At 38.0% G+C, this 24,529-nt stretch overlaps 1 protein-coding gene across 2 annotated transcripts; it reads right to left on the bottom strand.

The window, feature by feature from the left end:
* Window positions 1–6,645: 6,645 nt before the first annotated feature.
* EEF1E1 (eukaryotic translation elongation factor 1 epsilon 1) lies at window positions 6,646–23,868 on the bottom strand. 2 transcript variants are annotated; one of them, XM_019005797.1, is made up of 4 exons: window positions 23,677–23,868; window positions 21,488–21,688; window positions 14,287–14,382; window positions 6,646–7,297 (listed from the first exon to the last, which is right to left on the bottom strand). In XM_019005797.1, the coding sequence occupies exons 1-4, from the start codon at window positions 23,851–23,853 to the stop codon at window positions 7,157–7,159; spliced, it is 615 nt and encodes a 204-aa protein (XP_018861342.1). In that variant the 5' UTR covers window positions 23,854–23,868; the 3' UTR covers window positions 6,646–7,156. The 2 variants fall into 2 exon arrangements, with proteins under 2 accessions (XP_018861342.1, XP_015475014.1); XM_015619528.2 differs by having other exon boundaries at window positions 23,652–23,784.
* Window positions 23,869–24,529: the final 661 nt, after the last annotated feature.

Raw genomic sequence — 24,529 nt, 5'->3', positions numbered from 1 at the left:
AACTCAGGTTTAAAAATGACTTAATTTGTTTTGTTGAAACAATCTCCCCAAAAATCAGGCAAAATATATCTGGAACCTGTCTAAATTATAAAATGAATCCTACATTGGGAAGTGTTCAATACTTCAACTAACATTATTATTAAATTTAACATAAATATATAATGTAAAATAGTTTTTCACTCCTTCACTGTTACATAGTATGTAATTATTACATTAATTAGTAGATATAAGAATTATTTTTAAAATAGTTCCCTTCTACATTATCTTTTTTCCCCGAAAGTGACTACCTATTGCAACCTGTAAATTAGTATTTATATTTTTCCACTTGAATCCAAAACATGTAAGCATTTGACAATCACCAGTAAATTACAGTCATGCTCATATATTAATATTTGCAGGACGTTCCAGCTGGATCAATCACCACTACTAATTCGAGCTAGAATTGTTCAAATGTTAATTTTACCCTTTCCAGCTTAGCTGCCATCCTTTCAAAGCCTCTCAGACAAGTTATTTGCCCTTCTAAGCCCTATGCTCCAGCTTTTTATTTGTTAAGAAGGAAATCCTGTAGTTAAGGGGCTTTGTAACTACTGCATTTCTAGGAAAGAGTTTTTACATCATGACTAATGTCAGGTTCGGAATGATGGGACTGCAACAAGGGCAAATCCTGTGACAGATAGTTGCATTGGTTTCTAGGACTACTGTTCTGAAACCATTCCTCCTTAGTTTGAATAATGTTGGGTTTTGCTTTTTTTTTTTTTTTTTTTTTTTTTTTTAAGGATATGTTATTTGTTGTATTTATGCCTGGTTTAGTTTTTTGTTCTCCTGCTTACTTGCATTGCCCAGTCAAGCTTATTTTCAAAACATATTTTAAAGAAATTAAGGAGGACTTAAAGAGGTGATGGCTATAAAAAGACAATACTTGTGGAGCCCCTAACCTGTCAGTTTGTAGAAAGTAGTCATCAAGTCACAAAAATATGGAAATAGCTATGGCTTGGAGCATGAAAATCAACATATGTAGTCATCATGTATTTTTTTGGAAGATAGGCTAAACAACCTCTGTCAGTTTTGCCATGCAATGGAACCCGCTTTCTCTTTTAGGGATCACCCTGCCACTTCCCATTAGCATTAGCAGCACTCTGGATTGCAAAATCTTCAGATGAACGTGCCGAGTCCTGTCATTTCCCCCACAGGCTGTCTGGCAATGATAATCCACTAAAGGATTATTTCATCCAAGTGGCGGTGTCCGAGTCAAATGCCGGCAACAGGCAGGGAAACCCAAACCTGTTGAGGCAGACATCTGCCCGGATGGGAGGAATCGGAGCGACGGCCCTTAAGAGGGTGAGGCGGGGGACATACTTTGTGCCAGCAGAATAAGTCCATGGGCTGCACCCGTGATGGGAGAGCAAGACCACGATCGTGATGGCTGGAAGTTTGCGGGCTGCGATGCCGATGCTGGCCAAAGCAGGCCCGGGGCTGCGCTCTTTGGAGGGGTGCCTTGTCACATTAGCCGGGCGGCCACTGTGTTTGATGCTCAACCTGGACAGACAGGCCTGCCAGGCAGAAACTGCTCAGGCAGATGATGCTGGGGAGGACAAAAATTATCCACCGTAAGACTGAGAAGACAGATGACACCCAGCAGGAACAGCAAGCCAAATCTGCAGAATCCACAATGCAGCTGGCTAGCCCGGGGCTACCTGCCTCTTTGAAGAGGAACAGACATCACCTACGAGCTGTCAAATTAGATCACCAGCCTGAAAATGCTGAAAGAGATTTAGTTCTTCCAACAGAGAAGGGAAAGTTTAATGGCTGAAAATCTTCCTAAAGGGGCCAAGGTAGTGTGGGAGGGGAAAGGGGAATCCTTCAGATGCAGCAACAATGAAAAATTAATCACCTCCTGCCTGCCTGCAGAGTGAGAGATGGGATCCACAGTGTTCCGTGGCAGCCACGCTGGCTGTAGTCGCTACCAGCATGGAAAATAAAGGCCATGCCTGCAGGAATGTGCACAAAGCAGCAACAAGTAGTGCTTGCTACAAAATCGATCCCCCTTTCCAAATCTGTGATATCTTTACATTGCCCTGGAGCTGGGCAATACAATACATCTCACATTCAAGAGACGCAGCGGTGGGATACAAAGGCCCAGTCTGAATCTGAAAACTTGGCAAAGCAAGAGATGTGTGACGGCATTTCCCCTTTAATTTCTTTTGCAATAAAATTCCAGCACAAAGAAAATGTGTGTTATCCAAGTCACCTTTGATAAATAAACAGAAAAAAAATACTAAGATTACCAAGTGAGTAAGCATGTGCTCAGGTGGATGGTGAATATGAAACCTGGCATTTCCATCAGGGACAACAGCAGCATGATCCAATTATAGATGCAAAGAAGAAATATTGCTCTTAGGGGGAAAATATTAAATGTAGCAATCCATTAAGCAGCTGCATCATTGCAATTACACTTTGAAGTTAAAGACTATGAAACACACCAAAGATGAAAAGAGGTGATACGATTAAAAGCCAAAAGGGGGAAAAAATAATCAAATAGGCCTACAGATCCCTCTTCCTAGAAAAAAAAAAAAAAAAGTAAAAAAAATTACATACAAGGTTCTGTATATACATACAATTGTAAAATCTATTTATGGCCATACCAAGCAAATCTACTTGAAAAATTTATTCCCAGCTTCTGCATTCAACATAGCAGACAATAAACCACAAATCACCTGCAGAGATGCAAACAGAAGATGCCAGCAGATCAGAAAGAATATGAACCAGATTTCTAAATCGAAGAGCTTACACTGAATTTCTTAATAATGATTTTATAGTTCTATCTATTCCTTTATTTTAATCTCTCTCAGCTAATCACTTTTTAAGTACTTTGTCCTCTTCCAAATCAACAGCTGACTTGATCATCTACTTTTTTAACCAAGTTAAAAATAAAGATACCCAAGTTCTACTGCTTTTCTATTTGTAATGTTCCTTGGTCTATTTCAGAGACAAAACCACTTCCAAGTGACATTTTCGTATAAAATAGTTAATATAAATGAATGTTTTATTTTAATTGCAAAATACATCTATATTAAACCTTACCTGGAGTCTCAGCTCCCTCCAAGTAACCCAGGATCCACACCCAGACTGAAAGGTCCAAAATATCCTTCTATCAGCTATAATTGAAATTAATGTGTATATGTGTATGAGAGAGAAACAAAGTGAAGTTGTAGAATTATTTTATCAAGATACTTCAAAGCTGTATTGGAAAAACACCTATTGGAAAGTCTAAGGTGCACCTCACAAAAACAAACAAACAAACAAAAAAAAAACCTCCCCATTTCTAGGCCTATGTGCTTCCAAAGATTCAGCCGGTAGCATGAAATTCCTGAGAGGAGGTCTGCTTCAGTTTACAAATATTTTGAAGAGGGTAGGCTATAGAGAAGGAATACAAGACGAAAAAGATCAAAAATACTACTTAATAAATAATCATAGTAAAATAGCACCTCTTTCAGGAAAACAGCTAAGGTGTTTGTTAGGAGGCTTCATAGGAGGTTACACTTTCTACACAAAGTATCTTGGGCGATTCAATAGGTGCAAACCTATTGACATCAAGTACTTACAGTGGGTGGGGTGAAGAAAAGTAACAAAACTCACTGGATTTGGACTGTTTCAAGTGTGAACCGAAGTGATACCTTCTAACTCATTTGCTGTGTGAAACACTGGGATGCCACCGCGGAAAGTAGATCACTGATGACTAGGAACACAATAGAAAGCATGTTACACATTTAAGCTATCATAAATAATTTCTTTACTTTTGCTGCTGAAAAGCCTTCACTTTGGTTCCATCTGAATGGTCAGATTTTCTTAGTCCATAGGTCTAAAGTGGAACTTTTTTTTTGTTGTTCAGTGTAATCTTTCCAAATTCCTCATTCCTGCTCACTCTTCCCTAATCTCATATTAAACCTGGATTTGTCTATGAATCACTGTTGCCCAGTTAGTTAAAAATCTCAGAAAAAGAAACACTCCTAGAAATTTCAACAGTCAAACTGAATTATCACTTAAAAGTGAAGCTACACACACACAAACAACAAAAAAATCATCAGCACATTTCTAACATATCTCATGCAATACTTGAACATGTTTCAACCTGGTTGGTCTACAAGCAGTCATCTTGGCATCACAGGGAAAAAGACAAAATGCTAAGTGTAGGATTTCACTGAACACTTACAATTATGATATTTATTTCACTGTTGAATTCTTCTGTTGCTGAAAGGTTGTCATGCAGCACTATCTCACCATATGGCAACACACTCAAGTCCCAGGGGCACATACTTATAAGACCATAACATGTCAGGCCCCTTGAATAAATTAGAACAATTATGCAAAATAATAATACTGCAGTGATGAGATACATTAACAAATGAAAGTGTTGCTGTTCATGAAACGCTGTGAAAATAAATTCCACACATCACTGTGGTCATCATCATCATCAAAATGCAAAGCAACCAAAGTAAAACAACACATTGCCCTTCAGCAACTGGAGTTTTAAGAACAGAGAAAAGGGTTGCAAGGGAGCAAACTCTCTTTTACTAATGTTCAGTGAAAGTATAATAACGTATTACAGAAAGAGGAAGTAGCTTTAAAAGCAGCTGAATATTTACCCACACAAACCCTTTACACAGACCATCAATGTTAATTTGAGAGCTCACACTACACCCCATTTTTTAAAATTATGAAGCATAGTTGTAAAAAATGTACCTCGTACAGTCTCAGACTGACTCAGAATTGTGATTTTTCAGAAGTTTTCTTACAGATTTACTTGTCCTTGATCAAAAGGCATTAGATAGAAAGGGGGAGAGGCACGAAAAATCAATACCATCTGGTTTTCCCAGTCATCTCTCTACAGGGAAAGCCTCAATTCATCCTTCTTTGCTTTTAACCCTCTATTGCCTAAAGTTTTTCCAAGCAGAAGGAAAACTGAATTATGCTCAACTTACTATACAATAATGACCAAATACCTTTTAGGTAGTAGAGAGTTAAATATTACTAATCCATTTCTAAACATTTAATCTTTCTACTAGGTGAACATTCTTTTTTATGATTTCAGCAGCAAGTAACACTTTTGTTCTACACCAGAGAAAATTAAACTGGCACAAGAGGCTAGGGGATACTGCTGCAGTAGCATGTAGCCAACTTGAGAAATCCCAATACTTGCAAACAGCAGCTGTTTGGGATTAAAAAAAAAATAAATGACACTTTGTAGCATCATCTCTACAACAACCTGTCTGAAAAAGATGACAGCATTGTTCCCAGCATCATTTAGCTCTGGTTTAACTTCAGCGTTCTCAGCTGTAATGTAAGCTACTTTCATGGATGAAGCTTGCACATTCACTTTAAAGAACTTCAATCATTCTCACTTAGAAAAGCATAGAAAAAAACATAGAAAAAACCAGTAAATGCAAGATGAACATGAAACTTGCCTAAACCCTGACCCAATGTACTGATGATTCACACCCATGCTCCCCTTCTAAAACAGAAAATGGTTTAGTATAGTGAAATTTAGTAGAAGTGCAAGTATTTTCTAAGTCTTACCGTCACTTGCTCCCACATGTGAGTGAAAAAGCAAACTCAATTGAATATATACTATTAGATAACAAATGTTTGAATCAATTGGATATTAAGAGTACAAGTACTGACAGTAAACACCTGAAGCTCTCAGGCAGTTGAATATGAAAAGGTTTGAGAATTCAGTATCTAATGTATGTTTGTACTAAAGCCATTCCACAACTCTTGAACAGATCTCAAGATTTCAGAGAGATCTTTTAAGTACATAAGGTGAGCTAAATAGCAAGGAACAAGAGTAGCTAGAAGTGGAGAATTATGCCCCCAGGAAATTGTGAGAAATTTCTATCTCAAAAGTAACCTGGTGTGCTTGTAAACTTTCAATAAAATAATTAAAAATAAAATTATGTATATCTACAAAAACACCTATTAGAGCCTAGAATTGTCCAGGTTATGCTTATCCTTGCAAGTTTCTTCTGTCCATTTATGTGTCAGGATATATTTTAATTACCTCATCTCATTATCTACTTCTTTAGTAGAAGTACTTTACTGGGTGAGAGGCTTCTAAGTAGCACATAAAACAATGTACAAGTGAAGCTGAGGACTAACTGCTGAAGACACCAACACAGAAGTTCATTTATCAATTAAAACATCAAAGTATTTTTTTTATCTCGTGCCTTAAATATTATCTGAATTGTGCAAAAGGTAATAAACTCCAGTTAGCACTTTTATACTTGTTACAAATAAAAACCAGAGCAGCACATTCTACATCATAAAATGACCCATCCAAATGTGTGACATGACAGTGTAGTTGGTTTTAAAGCCCACTTTAAACATTGCTAGTGAACTTGACAGAGCAGCAAATTATCACAAGTTGAGGGTTTTGGTTGGTTTTGTTGGGGGGGGGGTGTGGAAAAAGTGCATTTGCCCTTGTATAAAAAAAATGACACAAGGCACACCCAAAATCTTTAAGAACACTAACTTTGCTACTCAGTTTTAAAATAAATGCTTCTAGACTCAGTACACCACAAAATGAAGCAGGAAGTGAACAAACCTTTTAAAATCTTCACTGAAGAAAAGCTACAAAGTTTCACAGCCAAATTAAGACTACAGTTTTAAAATAATTTATTCGGTCACATAAATACTTTGTAACATTTGCATGTTCCCTTTTTTCACATCCTTGGCACACAATATAGCTCTTAACTTGTACAAAACTAGTGTAAACATCCATGGAAAACAAAATGAAAGGAAAGCTGGCTGACATACATAAAAATTCAATAAATAGCAAAAGGAGTGAACAGCTGATGGTAAAGATCATGTAATTTTACTTGAATGTTTACTTAAAAGAATTTAAATTTTTAAAAAAATAGTGAATTAAAACTCCATTTCCATCTTTGTACCACTTTTGCATTTAATCAGACACACAATAACAATTCTTTAGTTCAAATTCGTGAATGAACAACAGCAATTCAATGCAGTTGTATTACTTGAGGCATTGACAGTTTCAGTTCACATACAGAAGGTTACAAAACAGTATTTGCAGGTTAGTGGCTTTGGACAGTACAACTTCTAAACTTCCACACCTCATTCCAACACGACATTAAGATTTTCCTTAATGAGCATTAGTGTATAATCTGTTCTTGATAAAGACGACATCGGACAGATGCTGTCGGACACCTGGGTAATGCTGAATGTGATTGAACCAACGAGACACATTAAGGTATTTCTCCTTTTCTTGCACTGTGAGGTCCACCTGCATGGGGAATAAATACAAGGCACCAGTAACACCAGGCACTGCATCATTAGTCATAACATGTGGCAGGGCAAAATAAAAGTGAATCATTTTACAAATGATTTAAACTCAAGTAACTTGTTACAGTCCAGCAGTATTCTATCCTAATTTCATAGTAAAACTCAAACCCATAATATGTATGGAAATTTAATCTACTCAAAGGAACAGACCTGGAGGTGGAATATACAGCTGCATGATAGACAGGGGGAAAAAGCTTGCACAAATTAATGCATCTCTCTATTCATGGGGTCAGCATACAGCACTGTGTGGTGCAGGGAAGAGTTCCACAACCCTTTCCTGTTGATTTAGCAGACAGTCTTGTCTCACAGGTAAAGTGAGACAAGTTTCAAGGTGTATTGTAAGTACAGGAGTAAGCTTTCCCCAGTCAATTTCAGACTGGATATAATAATTGGAAGTTGTTTTGTATGACTATTGCTCAAAATGGAATAGTTACTAAGAATCAGCATAACTTAACTGTTCAGATCTGCTAGCTTACATTATTAAGATAGCAATGGCATTATTCAATTTTTAGCAGTAAAACAAACTGGAAGCCTGCCCATACTTCATAAAAATACTTAAAGTACTATCACACAGAATAGGTTCAAAACCAATTAGGGAGAAGTCTCTATCACACTATTGCAACAGCTCCTTGTCACAGGCTATGTGGCTAAGATTAATGCAGAGCTTTAAGCCTATCTTTAATCAGAAGACTGGCTTAGCTAAAGTTATATACAGTTATAGAGCCAAATTCTACCTTTAAAAGTCTTTCAAATTTAGGTCAGCAGCATCCTCAAAGCCTTCCTACAAAGTCTGTTACTACTTTGGAGTCTTTCAACCTGTAGAACTATTCCCCGTCTTGTATCACCTGTATTACTATTCTTGATTAGTAATTTTATGTCTTCTTACTTCTCTGTAATCAAGTTGGCTTTTCAGTTTAGACCATAATCTCTTTTCTCATATTAACATACTACAACTGAATTACAGATGGGGTAGTTCACAAAACAGACCGTAAAACCCACATCAGGAATAAAATGTGATCCTCACATCAGCTACCCAAGCCTAGCTCACCAATACTGAAACCAATCAGTGCAGGATTCACCTCACTTCATTTTCAGTTAGATAATTAACCATCAAATTTAAACTTAATTAAATTTAACTTAAATGTTGACAACGATGGCAGTCAATGAAAAAGGGCACATCTATAGAGGACAGTTTTAACAGATAAATAATGATCTAGATATGCCTAATATTTTTCATGTTTAGATTTTTAAAGCTAATCAAGGTTAATCTCCTCAAAAGCTAAACAGATGGCATATTCCTTACACTTTGTTCTACAGCCACAAGATGTTATGGATGCTGCAGGTTCACTGAAAATTTGGTCTTGGGCACAAGACAGCTAGAAACAGATTTGTTTCAACAAACTTTGGATCACAGAAAGAGCTAAACATACTAATTTACAGATTCTACTAATTTTACTAATTCAGGCATATGGGTAAAAAGCTGCTCTTTAAACCCACATCTTGTCTTATATTTCACCTTGTGAAACACCACCCTTTTGATTCCAGGAGTTGCCTATCAGATTTGCTGCGTCTCCTTGCTGCACTCTCACACAGCCCAGCACTTGGGTTAGAAGTGGGAAGCTTTGAACATTTTGTAGCAGCTAAAAGAATATAAGAATATATACTAGAAGATGAACCAGTGAAGAAATACTGAGGGAGAAGAATTTCAAGGAGTTGCAGAAGGAAATTCCAAACCAGTGGAACATAGCATTAAAGATCAATTAATGGGAAGTTGAAAGCATAGTAACTGTGGCAGCAACCAAAAAGCAGGGATTTTGCTCCTGAACCCAAGCAGCTGCTCTTCCTAGGGAACGCACCTGCCCGAATACAAGCCCAGCACTACAAATATATTTCCTTCTGAAATTTTGTACCATTACAAACCCTAGTTCAGGCAGTATGAGAAAATCTGTTTTTCTTGCTGCTGGCATGGAAATGTAAACATTGTTCCTGCAGTTGCAGAGTCAGACAGCAATACACAGAAAAACAATAAAAACCAGCCACATATTTTTGCTGTTCTGGAAGTATAAGAGAGTTACTGGCAATTAACCAAGTGAATAGTACTAACCAGAACAGCACTAACAAAGCGAGGGGTGGGAATCTAGAATTTTAAAAAGCATTACAAATGAAAAGTGGAAGCTATGAAAATATAACACTGTTTCACAAACTGCCTGAGTTTCCACAGGTGCAGTATGTTCAGGACCAAAAAGAACAGCAGTACCATTTAGGGAAAGATGCTTTTGATCACCTGCAGTGTGTTATAATTAATGGTAGCTGGATGCTGATGGTTGATATGAAGCTGGGGGACCATTTACAAAGTAACACAGTGTGTTAGAAGAACAATGTGTGTGCTCTAAGGCAGCCTAAAACTACTGAAAGTGAAGAAAGGTATTTAAGGAGCAAATACTAAAATACTGAAACTTTAAGTTCCTTGAGTTTACAATAACCTTTTTCAAAGTATTTAATGACTTTAATGGTTATGGAAAGGCTGAGCTAAATTTTAGATTTTGAAGCAGATACAGTATTTCTTTCCCATAATCTTTTACTGATAATTCTTGAGCTTCACATTTCTCCAATGTAAATAAAAAACCAGAAGTCTTGAACACTAGTCCTCTTTCATTCTGTTAGTGTAGTGAAAAAACATCTGAAGGGCAAAACAGACAGCCATGCTAATAATAAGACCCCTTTCTGTACTCTAGGCACAACAAGCAAGATATTTTTACTTATTTACATAATGTACTCTATCAGTGAAATATATTAAAAAGCACTTTGTGGCATGCTCTACTTTTTACTCAGAACATAACTCTTAGGTTAATTGTTTAGAGATCACTTCCATGGCATTTTTTACAACACTTTGTTAGATGGGTATTTTCTGTTCTTCCTCATTAAATTAGATAATTCCCCCAAGTTAAGAAAGGCTGCTGTTCTGCTGTTAAAATAATTATTTGCTATTAAAGCAATTATTTTAATAGCAAAGAAGCAGACACTTAATTTGACAGACTTTTTTTTTCATGTCATGAAAAAAAAGTCTTTTTCTTCCACCACAAAGCTCATCGAGGGGCACCAAGGTGGTTATCATACAATGCAGTTCTAAGAGTTTCTGTAAGGGCTAAAAATACACAAGCTTTAATTATATTTTCTTTCTGTAGCATTGGGGATGCAGGCATAAAGCCCCATTCCCACACCCTGCAGGTCACAGAAAATCTAAAAATACCTGCCTACATATGAACCTCTTCAGCATCAAGAAAAGGATAGATAATATCTGACTTTTTAAACTTAGCCTTTAGATATGGGAGAAAGAGAAAAAACCCACAAGCTGAATGGTGTATTTCATAACATACATGTACTTTCACATAGCTTTGTCTGATTTTCTGCTGTTAAAGGAATAAGCTTAAAGTTACATCTTATCTTTAAGTTAAAGCTGCTTCTTTTGCAATTCAGTTTAAAAACCATTTTTACTGTTACCTCAGTAAGAAAATAAGCAACATAACAGTGAATATTACCAAAAAGCCATAGCAATCTGTTTATTACAGGAAATGTTCTATATGGAAAAAATAACTCCAAAATAAACTACTATTGTAGTCTTACTACATTTCAATATTAGTAGTTCTGACTCAAGGACAACAGCTTAGTTTGTTTTGTACTTGATCATATTCAGTTTCACACCACAATTTTGACGAAATTTTTGAGGTGTCTTCCATTTGCAGATATAAAATTCACCCATAAGTAATCTTCCAGACCTTACTGAAGAAATTTTCAAGTCAGACATATAGAGTTTAGACCAGATCCTTAGTTCTGACAACATTTTTGAAGTATAAAAGCAGATCAATCATCATATTGATTATTTCTCTTGAGATAAAGCTGGACTTGAGCTGGTCAAAAATATTTAAGACTGAAGACATCTGGAAACGTTTAAAAAAATTTAAAAAATTCCCCATATTAGAAAACAAGTTCATTACTACAGGGGGAATTTAATTCTTACCAATTGCTTAAGCTGACCTCAAGCAATGCTTCTAAAATTTATGTTTTCTTTGAAATTCATGCTCTAACCTAGTAGAATTTTACTGTTCATATTTATCCACATATGTATTTCTGGAATCGAGGTGTCTATAAGACAACAATATTAATGCTACATGCACAGAAACATCAATTATATATGACAATGTAGATCACATTGATTGGAAAGGCAGTATCAAGCATTACACTATTTGGGAATTTGTGACCTATATTATGATGCAGAACAGCATGTTCTACATAGTTTCTGCCTTATTACTATGAATGTGTATTTCTAATTAGAAGACCCAAAACACATTTAGTCTGCAAAAGCCCTGAAACACTACCTGTGAATCTGACTCTCGCTGATTGAAATAATAATTCTTTTCCCACACTATGGATTTTTAAACACATTGCACTCTTGTGTTTATTAAGATAACTAGAAGCGACAGGAAGAATGAGAGGCAGGCACACAACCACAGAATTAAGAGTTGCTGCTATTCAGTAAACAAACTGTCAGTTCAAATGGATGAGCCTGGACAGTGAAGAACCAGACTGCAGAACTCCTCCTGGATAATGGGAAGGGCAAAATAAAAGTGGGAGGGGTGGAATGAATACAAAGATGCATGATCTATACTCAGAAAAATACCACAAGACACCACAGGTGAAGAACTGAGGTATGTAAGTGGTTGGTCTTAAAAACTTTTCCAAAGAAATGTACATCAGAAGGGTTTTAAAGTTTTACTACTTGGCTTATTCAGGACGATCATGGTATGTCAGTAATATTTACAGTAACCCATCACTAATCTCTGTGTTAGCATGTAGTTTCCAGTCTATCAAAATCAGAGATTAACCTTTAAGGTACTACCAGTAATGTTTTCAGATCAGTTTCTAGACAACTTGATGGACAGCAAGATCTGTGGGTTTGCCCCATGCCTCCCATTTCTCCCTCCTTTCTTAAAGCCTCATAAGAAACACATACTGATATTTTGCACTAGGCTTAGCTGAAGCAGTGGTGGATATGACAAACTGCTTCTCTGAACCACATTACATGAAGAAATACAGCAGCTTTCCCTGCCTCCCCCATAAAGCTTAGGGCAGAGCAGCAGCTCTGGACATACTTTCTTCCAATTACAAGAAAAATAAAAATAATTAAAATACATCAAAAAAATAAAATCAGAAGCTTCTACAGTTCAAGATCCTGCCTCTATATGCCTATCAATTCTGAAACCTTCAAAATACAGGTTTTTAAGTAGGAATTACTTAGTAGCTTCTATATTTTCGTATTTATTTAGAATAGTCATCCTGTTGCCCTTTATAACCTTCTGATTCAGAAAACTACCTTTGATGAAATCAAACATTTCAGAAACAGATGCTGTACTATAAACTTGTCCTGAGTAGTGTCTGGATGGTTGCAGGCACCCAGGAGCACCAAGTCATTTGTTTTTACCATCTGTTCTATTTCCCAAAGCAATAACTTGTATCTTTTCATCTTGATTAGGTGGTCTACTCTAGAGCAAACTCTAAATTTAAAATATGCTTTGGATTTTCCCCTGCCAAGTTTTTTTTTTTTTTTTAAATGTCTCATTTGAACTTATACTCTTACAGAATATACAATCATATTTTTAGAAAATACTTACAGTCTTTTTTATGTCTGCACATCATATGTGAAAGGTAACCCATTCTGACACTGTAATCAACACATCTATCCTACTGCTAAAGATATTCTACAAGGTAAATATGATTTAATAGAATTAATTCTATGTGACTTACTCTAGCATGTTTTCAAAAACCTGAAATGAAGCTTCCCTCTCCCCTGCTTGACACTCATTTGAACTTTTACTCCTGGACAGTCAAGATACAGATACATAAGATCTCTTTCATTTCTGGTAGAATTTCACTACTTGATTGCCCCTCCCCTCTGCTTCCATTTTGAAATGTAGTATTCTTCTACACTTCTCCCAGAGCTCTGCTTTTAATTGTATAAAAGTAACCATCCACCCAGTTGATTGAATTCAATTCTCAGACACACTTGTATTTGTCAGAGGCATCTTCTTCTAATTATCCTCACTCCCTCCATCAATTTTCTAATACAAAACTGACTGATTTCATCTTTTCCTGAGAATTTAGTAGACCTTTTTATATGAGTCCTTTGGCTTCCTCCCACTCCAGAGAATGACAATGGCTCATTTACAAACACATTCCAGCCACAAAAATGCAAATAGCATCTGCTGCTTTATCTTTAACACTTGGGGCTCAGAACTGATGGTGCACCAATTTTTAAGCACTTAATAGTAGCCTGAGTGGACTACAAATAATCTCAACTTCTTCCCCACTCAGAACAAATTTATTTTTGGGGTGGTTTTTTTTTTCCTTTTCCTCCTAAGCACCAGCTCCCCATGTTATTTTCATATTATGTACCTTATCAAGTCTTATCACTTGAAACACAAATGACAATTTGTTATGGCTCAAACTTTTTTACATGCATTAAGGAGCTTAATTTACACATGCATTTGTATTGCTCTAATGCTAAAGAAGTCAGTACTTTCAGTTCTGACACATCATTTATCTATTTCCCCATGTACTACTGTGACTGTACTTCTGTAGTTCAGTCGTGTTTCAGACTCAAACAGGCAAGAGTCCTCAATCCTAGAAACACAGGGATAGGTATCAATCATCCTTGCTACATTTTGCAGAGGAAACTACAGCATTCTGACACCACAGGTCTTTTGACAGATCCATAGCTAAATATTAAAGAATAAAATGAAAATTTAAAACTAAGTTTTATCTTCATCTGTTCCGCTCCATTCAGTAGGTCAACTTCTACAACAATATAATGCCCTTTAGATAAGTAACAATTATGATAGTTCTACATATAAAAATGATGCAAGTAATGCTTACCATGATATGATGCAATCCATAGTACATCAAAATGTCTGCTAAGGTAAAAATGTTTCCTGCAAGGTAGACTTTATCTTCAAGGTGCATGTTAAGATCCTAAAAAGGAAAAGGTCATTATACTGCTGTAGTATTGACTTTGGGAAGCAATATATTAAAGGAGCTGTTAAAAATAATACAAATCACCTCTGGAGACCACACATATGAAATAAACACCAGTATCAAATTATCCCAATTCAGCAAACAAAACAAACAATACAAGAAGAAAGAATTCTAGAAAATAAATGAGAAGATAACAAATTAAAGTATCATTATTTGACAATGAGAATTAGGTAAAATTTAAATGCTGGTCTCTAAACAAAGTGCTTTATATGTAGCAAAATTTTTGTAAATGCAAATGCAATTTATTTTAAGCTGGCTTCACAGAAATACTTTCAAGTCTGCCTTTTCTTGGCTTCAAATTACTGAAACTCAAAAATTAGAGAGTTGTGCACTTATTATGAGTGCAAATTCAAATGTTTAACATTTGATTAATAGAAAATACAGTCCTATGATAAAAGGACAGCATACTGTTCTTCCAGCAGCAGCTATGCCTGTCCTCTAGGACTCCTTACAGCTGGTCAGGAAGGTTCTGGAACTCCAAATGTCTAAGAACTATGGAAGCACACAGGACTAGTGGTGTGGGAGACAAAGTGTTTCAAGCTTGATGCTGGTAACTTGATACCCATCAGCTGCTATCACTTGGCACCTGCTTTTATTAATGTTGAAATTACTGCTAGCAATTCTTTATGACTGATACTGCCAATTCAGCTGTTGTCCAAGTCGCCAAGAAGAGAGAATTTCAGCATTTTAAGATCATCTCTCAATTGTTCCAGGTCAGAGGCTATGAGGGTGGGTAGTCCATTCAGGTTCAGTAAATACTTATGTCAAGTGAGTGCTAACAGAAAAGACTCCTTTTTATGGCTTTCTGTATGCAACCATTCTCTGCCAGAAAACAAGAGGGTGACGGGCTCAGTGCTGTTCAGGTTTATCAGTTCTGAGGACACAGGAATCACACATCAGCTCTACCTCTTTATCTGTCCTTCCTTTTCTCCAAATCTTACCTACTTGTCATCCGCTTTACGCATCTTTCTGCCCCCTACTTTTCTCTAAATAAATGTAACAATTACCTACTTTAACCTGGACCCCAGCATAAGCCAGCTTTAGTTATACAGTATTATCTTTACACATCTACAAAAACAGTTCCCCAGCTTTTCCTTGGATTTGGAAACTCCCCTTATCTGAAGGAAAAAAAAGAACCACACAGTATCTTCTTAAGCCACTCCCTCCCCTTGCCCTAGAAACAGAGGTAAGCAGCTTAAATGTAACTAACACTTTCAAAAATTTTAACTTTTCAGTCCCAATTATAGCATGTTCCATTTTCAGACAGCATTTTATTGCAAAAACAAGTCTTGGGCAAGGAGTAGGGGGTTAATACTTAGTGAACAATTAAAAATTATATTTGGCCTTACGCATGTCGCACTTTTTGTAGTTACATAATTTAATGATACAGGGATTTCCTGTAACGCATATACTGAAAATAAACCAAGACCAAAACACAAAACTAGAATATTGAGCCTTTAGGACATCTAACCTTGCATTTGCCTTTGACAAGCTCAACTATGTTAAACTACCTTACTGTTCTTCGATAATCTCTTTATGACAGGACTCCCGTACCCTCTGTAATATTTGAACATCCCCATGCCTGCTTTGATTTCTTTTATTAGAGCAAATCAGGGAAACCTATTAACCCCTGCATAGTCAAAATTCTGTAAGGTCAAGAGTCCCTGGCTATGTAGCTTCTTTTCTTTAGACTGGTTTACTGCTTTGTTCATGCTAGTTACTAATCAAATTACCTTAAACACGTAACTACAGTTCTGTGGAATCTCCTACATGCAACACAAAGGCAAATCCAATGTTAAGAAAACTGCAGGAAGAAAAAACCCCAAACCTAAAGATCTGCTTACTAGAAAAAAAATCCCACAAATTTGTCTGTTTTGAAACAAATTCTGACCAGCACTTTTCATTTCAATTAACCAGAAATTCCATATGCATAATAATGAAAATTAACACTACTGAAATTATATCTTCTCCCCCTCCTCCCCCTGAGCCTAGGCTACAGAATCAGGATTTTGTAAAGTAAAAAGCTAATTGTCTCTGAAGGTACCATCATGACATTTATTTTTCTGCCTGCCGAAAATCTTGGATTTCCACATCAAAGAAATTACAGCATGCTAATTCAGTGTTTTATATTGTAAGTGTACACCCAAAATACTCAACAATAAAAAAAATCCTAAAACTTTAAAGGCAAGGTAAGCCATTACAGCGTGAACAATTACTTATTCTGGTTCATCAAATTTTATGAAGTCAGTTAACTGAGCAAATTAAACTTGACAAAAATGGTTTAGTCTTGTATAAATTAGCATTAGTTTACAATTCTGGTTTTGAATATGTACTTTCCTCTCCTAAAATATAAACAGATACTCTGATTTAATTCTGCAAGTCATGTTAATTCAGAAATACCATACTTTTTTCATGTGCATTAGACACATTTAGTTAATCTTGCCTCATGGGTTATGCTTCCCATGGATGATTATACTACTGGCTAATAGCCAAATGTGCTAAAATTCCTGAAAGTCAAGTTTGCTTAAATGACCACAGTATTAAAGTGAAATAGTGTTCTTGTCCTGGAGAGATTAATGAAAACATGAATGCAAAACTACAGAATTTCTATCACATGCAGAAAATTCAGGTCTGCTGGCTGTCATCTTTGTTACATTTGTCTTTCATGTACTGAATGTCACTACTTAAATGAATTCCATATATATAAAAACAGGATTAAAAAACTAAGATACTCCTGGAAGTTGCTTATAACTATATAAACTTACTGTTGCATTCCCTCAGGAAACTCTTCAAATTTCAGACAGGTACTTAAGGCATAGCTGCATTACAATGCATTAACATATACTGAGCAACTGCAGCAATTCAAACACTATTTTTGGGTAGGAGGGGGAGAAAAGCAAGAGAAAGAATAATTGTTGCATTATTTACGGACTAACAATAGATTTCCATCTGCTTGTTCTATGGGAAAAAAAAATCCAATTTACAGCCTCTATCTAGCAACAGCTCAACACATCCCTTTCAGAGCACACTTCTGAGCACCCCCCAGCACTGCTTACTGTCTGTTAAATATGCAATCCAATGGCTCCTAATCCATTTAATCTGCTCAAACTGCTGAATCCCTGCCAGTCACTGCCAGTTGTGACAGTGGCTCTGATAAGGAACAGTTGCTTCTTACAACAACTCAGGAGCTTACAATGCACATAATCATACTCTGATTTTGGTGTGGGTATTTTGCCCACAACACCCTACTCATATATGTGCTTCCCTTACACACAGAAGCACGTCCTGTCCTTTCAGTCAGCAAGATTCTTGAGGTCATTTATGCCCCAAATGCTTTTATATCTCACGAACCATGCAAAGACAAAAAGCTGAGCACTCCCAAATGCTTCAGGAAAGATCCTGACAATGCAGAAACCAAGAAAGGGTTTCTGCAGCCACATCCAAGAAAAGCAGAACTAATTTTTGGTACATAGACATATTTTTAATTCTCATGCAAGACTCTTCTCTCTAACTGACAAACTGTGAGCTAAACATAGTCTGGAACAATATTATATTATTAAATTAATCGATAAATGTTGCTGCAATAATAAAAAGTCAATCTTTAAACCTGTAAGTGTGCAAAAATATCCTGGTGCTAATGAAAGAGGTAAAGAAGTGAACACAAAATTGAAGTTTGAAGTGTTTGCTGGACAGGCTTGCCAAAGCAGGAACACATCCCATTCAGGACTCTCAAAAAACAGTTTGCAGACATGTGGATTGATGGCATGAACAGAGCATGGATTAACCTGCTTTTGTACCTGTGGAAACTAATTTTTCAAGCAAGCATATTAAATAGAAATTACAGCTCTCTTATTCAGATTTTTAATTGGATTTCATGATTACATCCAGGCAGCACAGGAGACTGGGATAAAGCTAATTGAAATAATGGAACATTGTTCTGTATGAGACACTGAAAGTGTTACATAAAGATTCTTAGTTATCATTACCCTTCAGTGACCAGAGGTTTCCACATTTATGTGGACACTTTTATGTGAATTTAAAAAGCTATCAGATATTTGTCAGAGGTTTCTGAAAACGGGGTGTGAGGGGGGAAGAACCCTCAGGTTTAAAATACCTAAAACTGATAAAGCAAAGATATTAAAATCTCCTGAACAGAATTCACTAACACCTAAGTAGACATTTCATGTCACAGAGGTTCTCAGTTCCTTCCCTGAGGAGCAGAAAAAACACTAGTTATCCTGCATGACAACTCAAAAATTTTCAGGTTTTTTTTTTCCTATGCAGCTTAATTTATGACTAACTAAAACAGCAAAGAAACAAGAGATTATACTCTTTTATCCTATGGAAAAGAAAGTTAATAGAATGCATTGGGTATTATGCCATCACTGCTATTGATGTTCATCATTCCTATGGATCTGCTGAGGAATAGATTTGGAGCAAAAATACTGCTCCCTTCTATTTTGTCAAGAAAAGAAGCACAAATCAAAATTAGACAAAACCCAACAAGCCCTTTATTGGCCCATTCTGAAAATTGTGGCATTTGCTCTGGATGAATATAAAAACCCTGGTTGAGATTTTCTGTTTCACCATTATTTTCCTGCCAAATAACAGCTTTAGGCAACAAGTTAGTAAGAACAATTTAACAACCCATTTTTGTAAAGCAAACAGAAAATCCTTCCCATTCAAATTAACAAACATGAAACCAGTTATTTACTGACATTTTGTAGAACCACATCAGTTAAGGGTTAAATAGAGACAGCCTAAAGTTTGTATCAGAAGTGACTGAACTGTTTTGGCACAGCTTATTATAAATTGTGGCTCTAGGCTGCAACCGTCCCAAGACTGCCATTGTGTATTCCAGACACGTTGTAAAACTACAGTCTCAGACTTCCCTCCCTATTTTAGTTTTTCTTTTTTTTTTTTCACCCATACTCCCTTTTGGCACAGTACAGTTTAATGGTAGGCTGGCCCTTTTCTGATTAATCATGGTGGCAAGAGAACAAATTACAAAAAAAAGCCCTTAATTGCTATATTACGAAATTATTAGTGCTGAAACAATTCCACAGCAGCCTTGTGTTACAACAAATTCTGGTTATTCAACACCTGCTTAAAAAAAAATCACAGGAAAACTTTTAAATGCATTTAAAGGCAGAGATTCTCTCTGAAGTAGCACCAGTATTTTCTCAGTAAGGAAATTTTGCTTTGCTTGGAAACACTTGATTTATCTACATTTTTGTATTTCATCATATTGTCTTTTCTACACAACCAGTGTCACTAAGGCCAAAGCTGAAAAGAGATCCCAGCTTCAGCAGGAAACTACCATATCTCTGCATCTGGTTTTAATGCTCCAATGCAGTTCTGCAAATACTCACATATATGTGCTGACATTGGAGGTATTGTCACTAAAACCATCCTGCGCAGACGAATTTTGTTGTAACAAGACAGAAAACTTACTTTCAGTTTTTATAGGAACAGAAATGCAAGAAAGGTAAATGGAAGCTAGTTATTTGTTCTCATATGGTCTTCTCACAGTTTTGGAGAACAAAAAGCATCACAAGTTTCAAGTTTGTTTGAAGAATGACTGAAATTGTGTGACACTTGTCATAAAAGTTTAGACAACAGGGAACTCCAAGGGCCACCTCATCTTACCACACCTAAAACTGAAGTTAAACCCTGATTAGTCAGTGCTTCCTTCAATCAAGTTCTAAAAATCCTAAAGGGTAGAGAGTTTTCATGCTGCATCTGTAGAGTAACCATGACTGTGAAGGTTTGGATAGCATTTGCACATAGAAAGTAAGAGCAGAGATATGTTACCGAAAAAGAAGCAGTGTAAACAAACTCACGATTAAACAATGAAAGATATTCCCCAGTTACAATGAAACCAAGATAACTCAGATTATTTGGGGTTCAAGTGAGAGAAATGGTTTGTTAGGATTTTCACCAAGTTGGTAGGCAATGCAGGCATGGTAGGCCTCAAGATCAAGAGGGCTGTCAGCTTGCAGTGTATCAATACTGCTTCAGTCTATCTTTTGTTTCTGCACACCTTGCCAGAGCCAGAAGTATTAGGACTCTGCCAGCTTCAAGTAGTCAACCTTGCAGCTCACGAATTTCTAAACTCAGACTTACTGGCAGCACTGATCAATGTAACTTTCCATCTAAAACTTATTTTTAAAACTAGAAAAAATAAACACTTTAAAAATTGATTGAATTTCACTGCTCTTTTATATACACTTTGTAAACAGTGCTTAACAGTGTAAAGCAAATTTTCTCTTCAAGTTGTTCCCACAAGACTGCAAAAATACTTTTTACCAGTTGCAAGGAGTAAGGAAAATATGCAAGTTTTGCTATCTGCTCTTTGTCATCTGGCTGCTCAAACAACAAGGGGAACCCTTGAGGTTCTCTTTTCTGCTTCCACCTGTTTAAGACAAAGCTTCAGTCTACAAGAAAAGTTTAATAACAGCAAACCAAGGACTTCACACAAAGTAGCTCAATGTGAAGAACAGTTTTGTAGAAGTTCCTTTATGATTTCACTTTTCACACACAATTCTGTCCAGTACTTCCTTTCAGCATCAACACCACTTACCACAGCATCAAGTATGGCTTCTATCTCATAACTGCTACATCAGTAAGAATAGCTCTTAAAACAATCAGAGAAGTATTATCCTGGAATACAACACCAACTTGCGTATAAACAAAGGTTTATGAAGATAGTAAGAAACTGGCACCTCACACAGGCAGATGAACAGTCCCTAAAACTGTGTGGAACACCCTTCATAATTTACAGCCACTGAGTACTGCAAGAGCTCTGCTTCATAGATTTTACAGTTTTAGCTGTCTTCATGTTTCAGGCTGCTGGGGTATTTTTGCCAATAAAAGTGAAAAGCAGCAAAAGGAATAAAAGCCAATACTTAGTGATACTGTCAAGCCCATGACATTTGTTAAGTTTTATTAATTGAATGATCATACACACGTTAGCACTGTAACCTTCTTCAAGGTCCAGTCACTCCAAAATTCAGTGGCAAGGTAATTAAGTACTCCTTACCTTCAGAATTGTCCTAGTATCTTCCTTACTGGAGCCTCCATTTACTCGGGTCACTCTGTATTCCAGCCACTGCTGCACCACAGCCTTCTCCTCGGCAGTACTTCCCAGCAGTTGGTCTTTCCTAGCCTGTCTGACCAGGTGGGCAGCAATGGTCATCAACCCCGTCAGCCCAGGGCCATTGTTGGTTTGGAGAACAGGAACCTGGAAGTGGAAATGAAAGTGTAAGACTAAACAAATAATTAAAGAAAGCAGCCTCTCTATGAATGGCTGTTGGTTTTTTATGTTCCCTCAAAAGGACTTTTGAAGCAATAGATCAGAACTTAGAAGAGTTCTAAAGGTGGCCATCAAAACCAAGTCTGTGTTCACTTTTGCTGTTTTACTTTCAATTCTTACAAAAGAACATGAACAAACCAAGACACCTTTAGCTCCAATTAAGCAAACTCTTACACTGTTTGGCAGAAATAATACTGCTTGTTCTAACACTGGCAGAAATCTTGTTAACTGACTTCTAACTCATTTCCAAATTCGGGACTCTGACTTAAGACTGTGAAGTCAGTAGCATCCAACTTCTCTCTGAGCAAGCAGGCTGCAGCAACCACACCTCCTGAAAAGCTTATTCCTATGTTCTGTATTCCTGTGTATTCCAAAATGCCCTGATCAGCAGTCAGGAGCTCACTGATACCAGCAGGACAACACAGCACACCTCCAGCTTTAGCCACGATGTCTTTGTCAGTGACAGCAGCATGTGTTCAGCTGTGGGGAAGGAAACTGAACCACCACATCAAAGAATGAAGCGAATGAGCTGAAACTCACTGCAATGGGCTGAAGCCCACTCAGGCATTTATGACATAAAATGAAATAAATTGATTAAAATGCAACACTCTTTCTTTTAAAGTAAAGTTTATTTGACCACACAGAGCAGTTTGTTTATGTTCAGATTTATTTAATCGAAGGTGCAAACTAAAGCATGATATTATTTTTGTACTTATATCAAGAGTCTTTCACTACTATTGAGTTTTTTTCCACTGAGCATCCAGCCAGAAAAAGTACACACAGACCTAGTTACTTGAATTTTTCAGCCTTATGCTTTATGGTAACAGCACTAAAATACCAGCTGGGCTGTAAAATAATTAAGGCAGCTTTTGCAACTGAAGAATACATCTAGATATTCAGGACTCTAATCATAAACAGTCAATTAAAAAACCCCAAAGCGTAAGGCAACTGCAGAGCTTAATTTCTCAACCAACCTTCTCCAGGAGGGAGGATCAAAGGGCTCACAAATTTATGACGCTCCCTGCTCTACATTGCATTTTTCAGGCTTCAGGTGCCTCTTAAACCATGGATTCTAATGTTTCCATACAAACTTTGAAACACTAAGACATCTAGAATCATAGAAACATCAAAGTTGGAAAGGACCTTTAAGATCATCCAGTCCAGTATCCACCCAGCACTGCCACTGCAATCCCTAAACCACTAAATCATCAGCCAGTGCCACATCCAGACGTCTTGTAAGCATCTCCAGAAATGGATACTCCACCACCTCCCTGGGCAACCTATTCTAATGCCTGAGCACCACAAGAGGGAAATTTTTTTTCTAATATCTAATCTGGATCTCCTTCGTCTCATCTTAGGTCATTTCCTCTGCTCCTCTCACTGCAGGCACTGTAGATGGACCAGCTCCCACCCCATTACAACCTGCCAGGTAAGAGTACTTTAAAAGAGTAAAATATTTAAGAGCAACACCTCTTCCTATTATTAAAACAGCACCTTTTTCTTCCCATATGATTTAATCAAGATAGCACAGATATAACTCGCAGTTGTAGGGAAAAAAGAGTGGTGCCGAAATCCTTTCCATGACATATCATGATCCTTCCCAACAAGCAGAAGGAAGGCATTTCCAGAACCTACAGGTTCGCAGGCAGCGAGGCCCTACAACATCCACAACATATGGGAAGGGGCTGGAGCGAGCACAGATAAGATCCCGCACAAAAAGACGTCGATTGGTATATGCGGGACCGCAGCCACCCTCACACCGGTGTCTGGGGGCAACTGCCAGGGAGGCGAGAAGGGAAGCAGCCACTGGGGAAAGGAGACCAGAAGACTCCCGCCCTCCCACGCGTGCCCCCACCGCCACCCGCTCCAGGCCCCTCCTCGCTCCCTTCACCTTCCGCTCCCCCTGGACGCCGTACTTGTTCCCGCCCGGCAGCCCCAGCAGCCGCTCCAGCAGCTCCAGCTCCTCCGCGCCCCTCACCGCTGCCGCCATCTTGCGCGGCGGGACACGCGGGACAGGGAAGGAGGGCGGCAACAACCGCTCGCCCCATTGGTGGACAGCGCCACGGCACCGCCGAAAGAAGCGCCACTGCCATTGGCCCGAGAGGGACAGCCAGCCAATCAGCAGCCAAGGGGGGGCTTCGCCCTCAGCCGTTCGGGAGGAGGGAAGAGCTGCGGGGTCACAAAGAGCGCATGCGCAGTTTCCCCGACACGTCCCCTGCCGCAGGACGGGCCAGGCACGCGCGCGCCAAGCCGCGCCTTCGGGGCGTGGCCTCGAGGGAGGGGGCGGGACAGCCCTGAGGGTGGAGGGGGCGGGGCAGGGGCGGTGCGTAGGGGTCGCGGCTCTGGGCTTTCACGGAGTTTGTTTGGTTTGAAAAGACCTTACACATCAGGGAGTGCGATCTATGACCCAACAACACCAAGTCAGTTAGGTCATGGCACTGACTGCCGCGTCCAGCCTGTCCTTAAACACCTCCAGAGATGGTGACTTCACCACCTCCCCGGGCAGCCCATTTCAATGCCTGATCAATTTTTTTGTGGAAAAATTCCTCCTGATGTCCAGCCTGAACATCCCCTGGTGCAGCTTCAGTCCACTTCCTCTTGCTCTATTGCTGGTTGCCTGGGAGAAGAGGCCGACTCCCGCTTGGGTACAGCCTCCTTTCAGGGACTTGTAGAGAGCGATAAGGACCCCCTGAGCCTCCTCCAGGATCAACAACCTCAGCTCCCTCAGCCGCTCCCTACAGGACTTGCGCTCCAGATCCTTCCCCAGCT

This window comes from Parus major, chromosome 2 (genome assembly GCF_001522545.3).
Source record: "Parus major isolate Abel chromosome 2, Parus_major1.1, whole genome shotgun sequence".
Taxonomy (NCBI): Eukaryota; Metazoa; Chordata; class Aves; order Passeriformes; family Paridae; genus Parus; species Parus major.
The sequence above is the reverse complement of the archived record's forward strand: the minus strand, read 5'-3'. Positions and strand labels throughout refer to the sequence as shown.

Bases quoted from the DNA above. Each gene is read 5' to 3' on its own strand.
- EEF1E1 (XM_019005797.1), bottom strand. From the start codon at position 23,853: ATGGCAGTGGCGCTTCTTTCGGCGGTGCCGTGGCGCTGTCCACCAATG. The intron at 14,383-21,487 runs GTAAGGAGTACT...TTTCCTTTTTAG, and splicing joins ATACTAGGACAATTCTGAAG to GATCTTAACATGCACCTTGA. The intron at 7,298-14,286 runs GTAAGCATTACT...TTCCCCATGCAG, and splicing joins ATGGATTGCATCATATCATG to GTGGACCTCACAGTGCAAGA.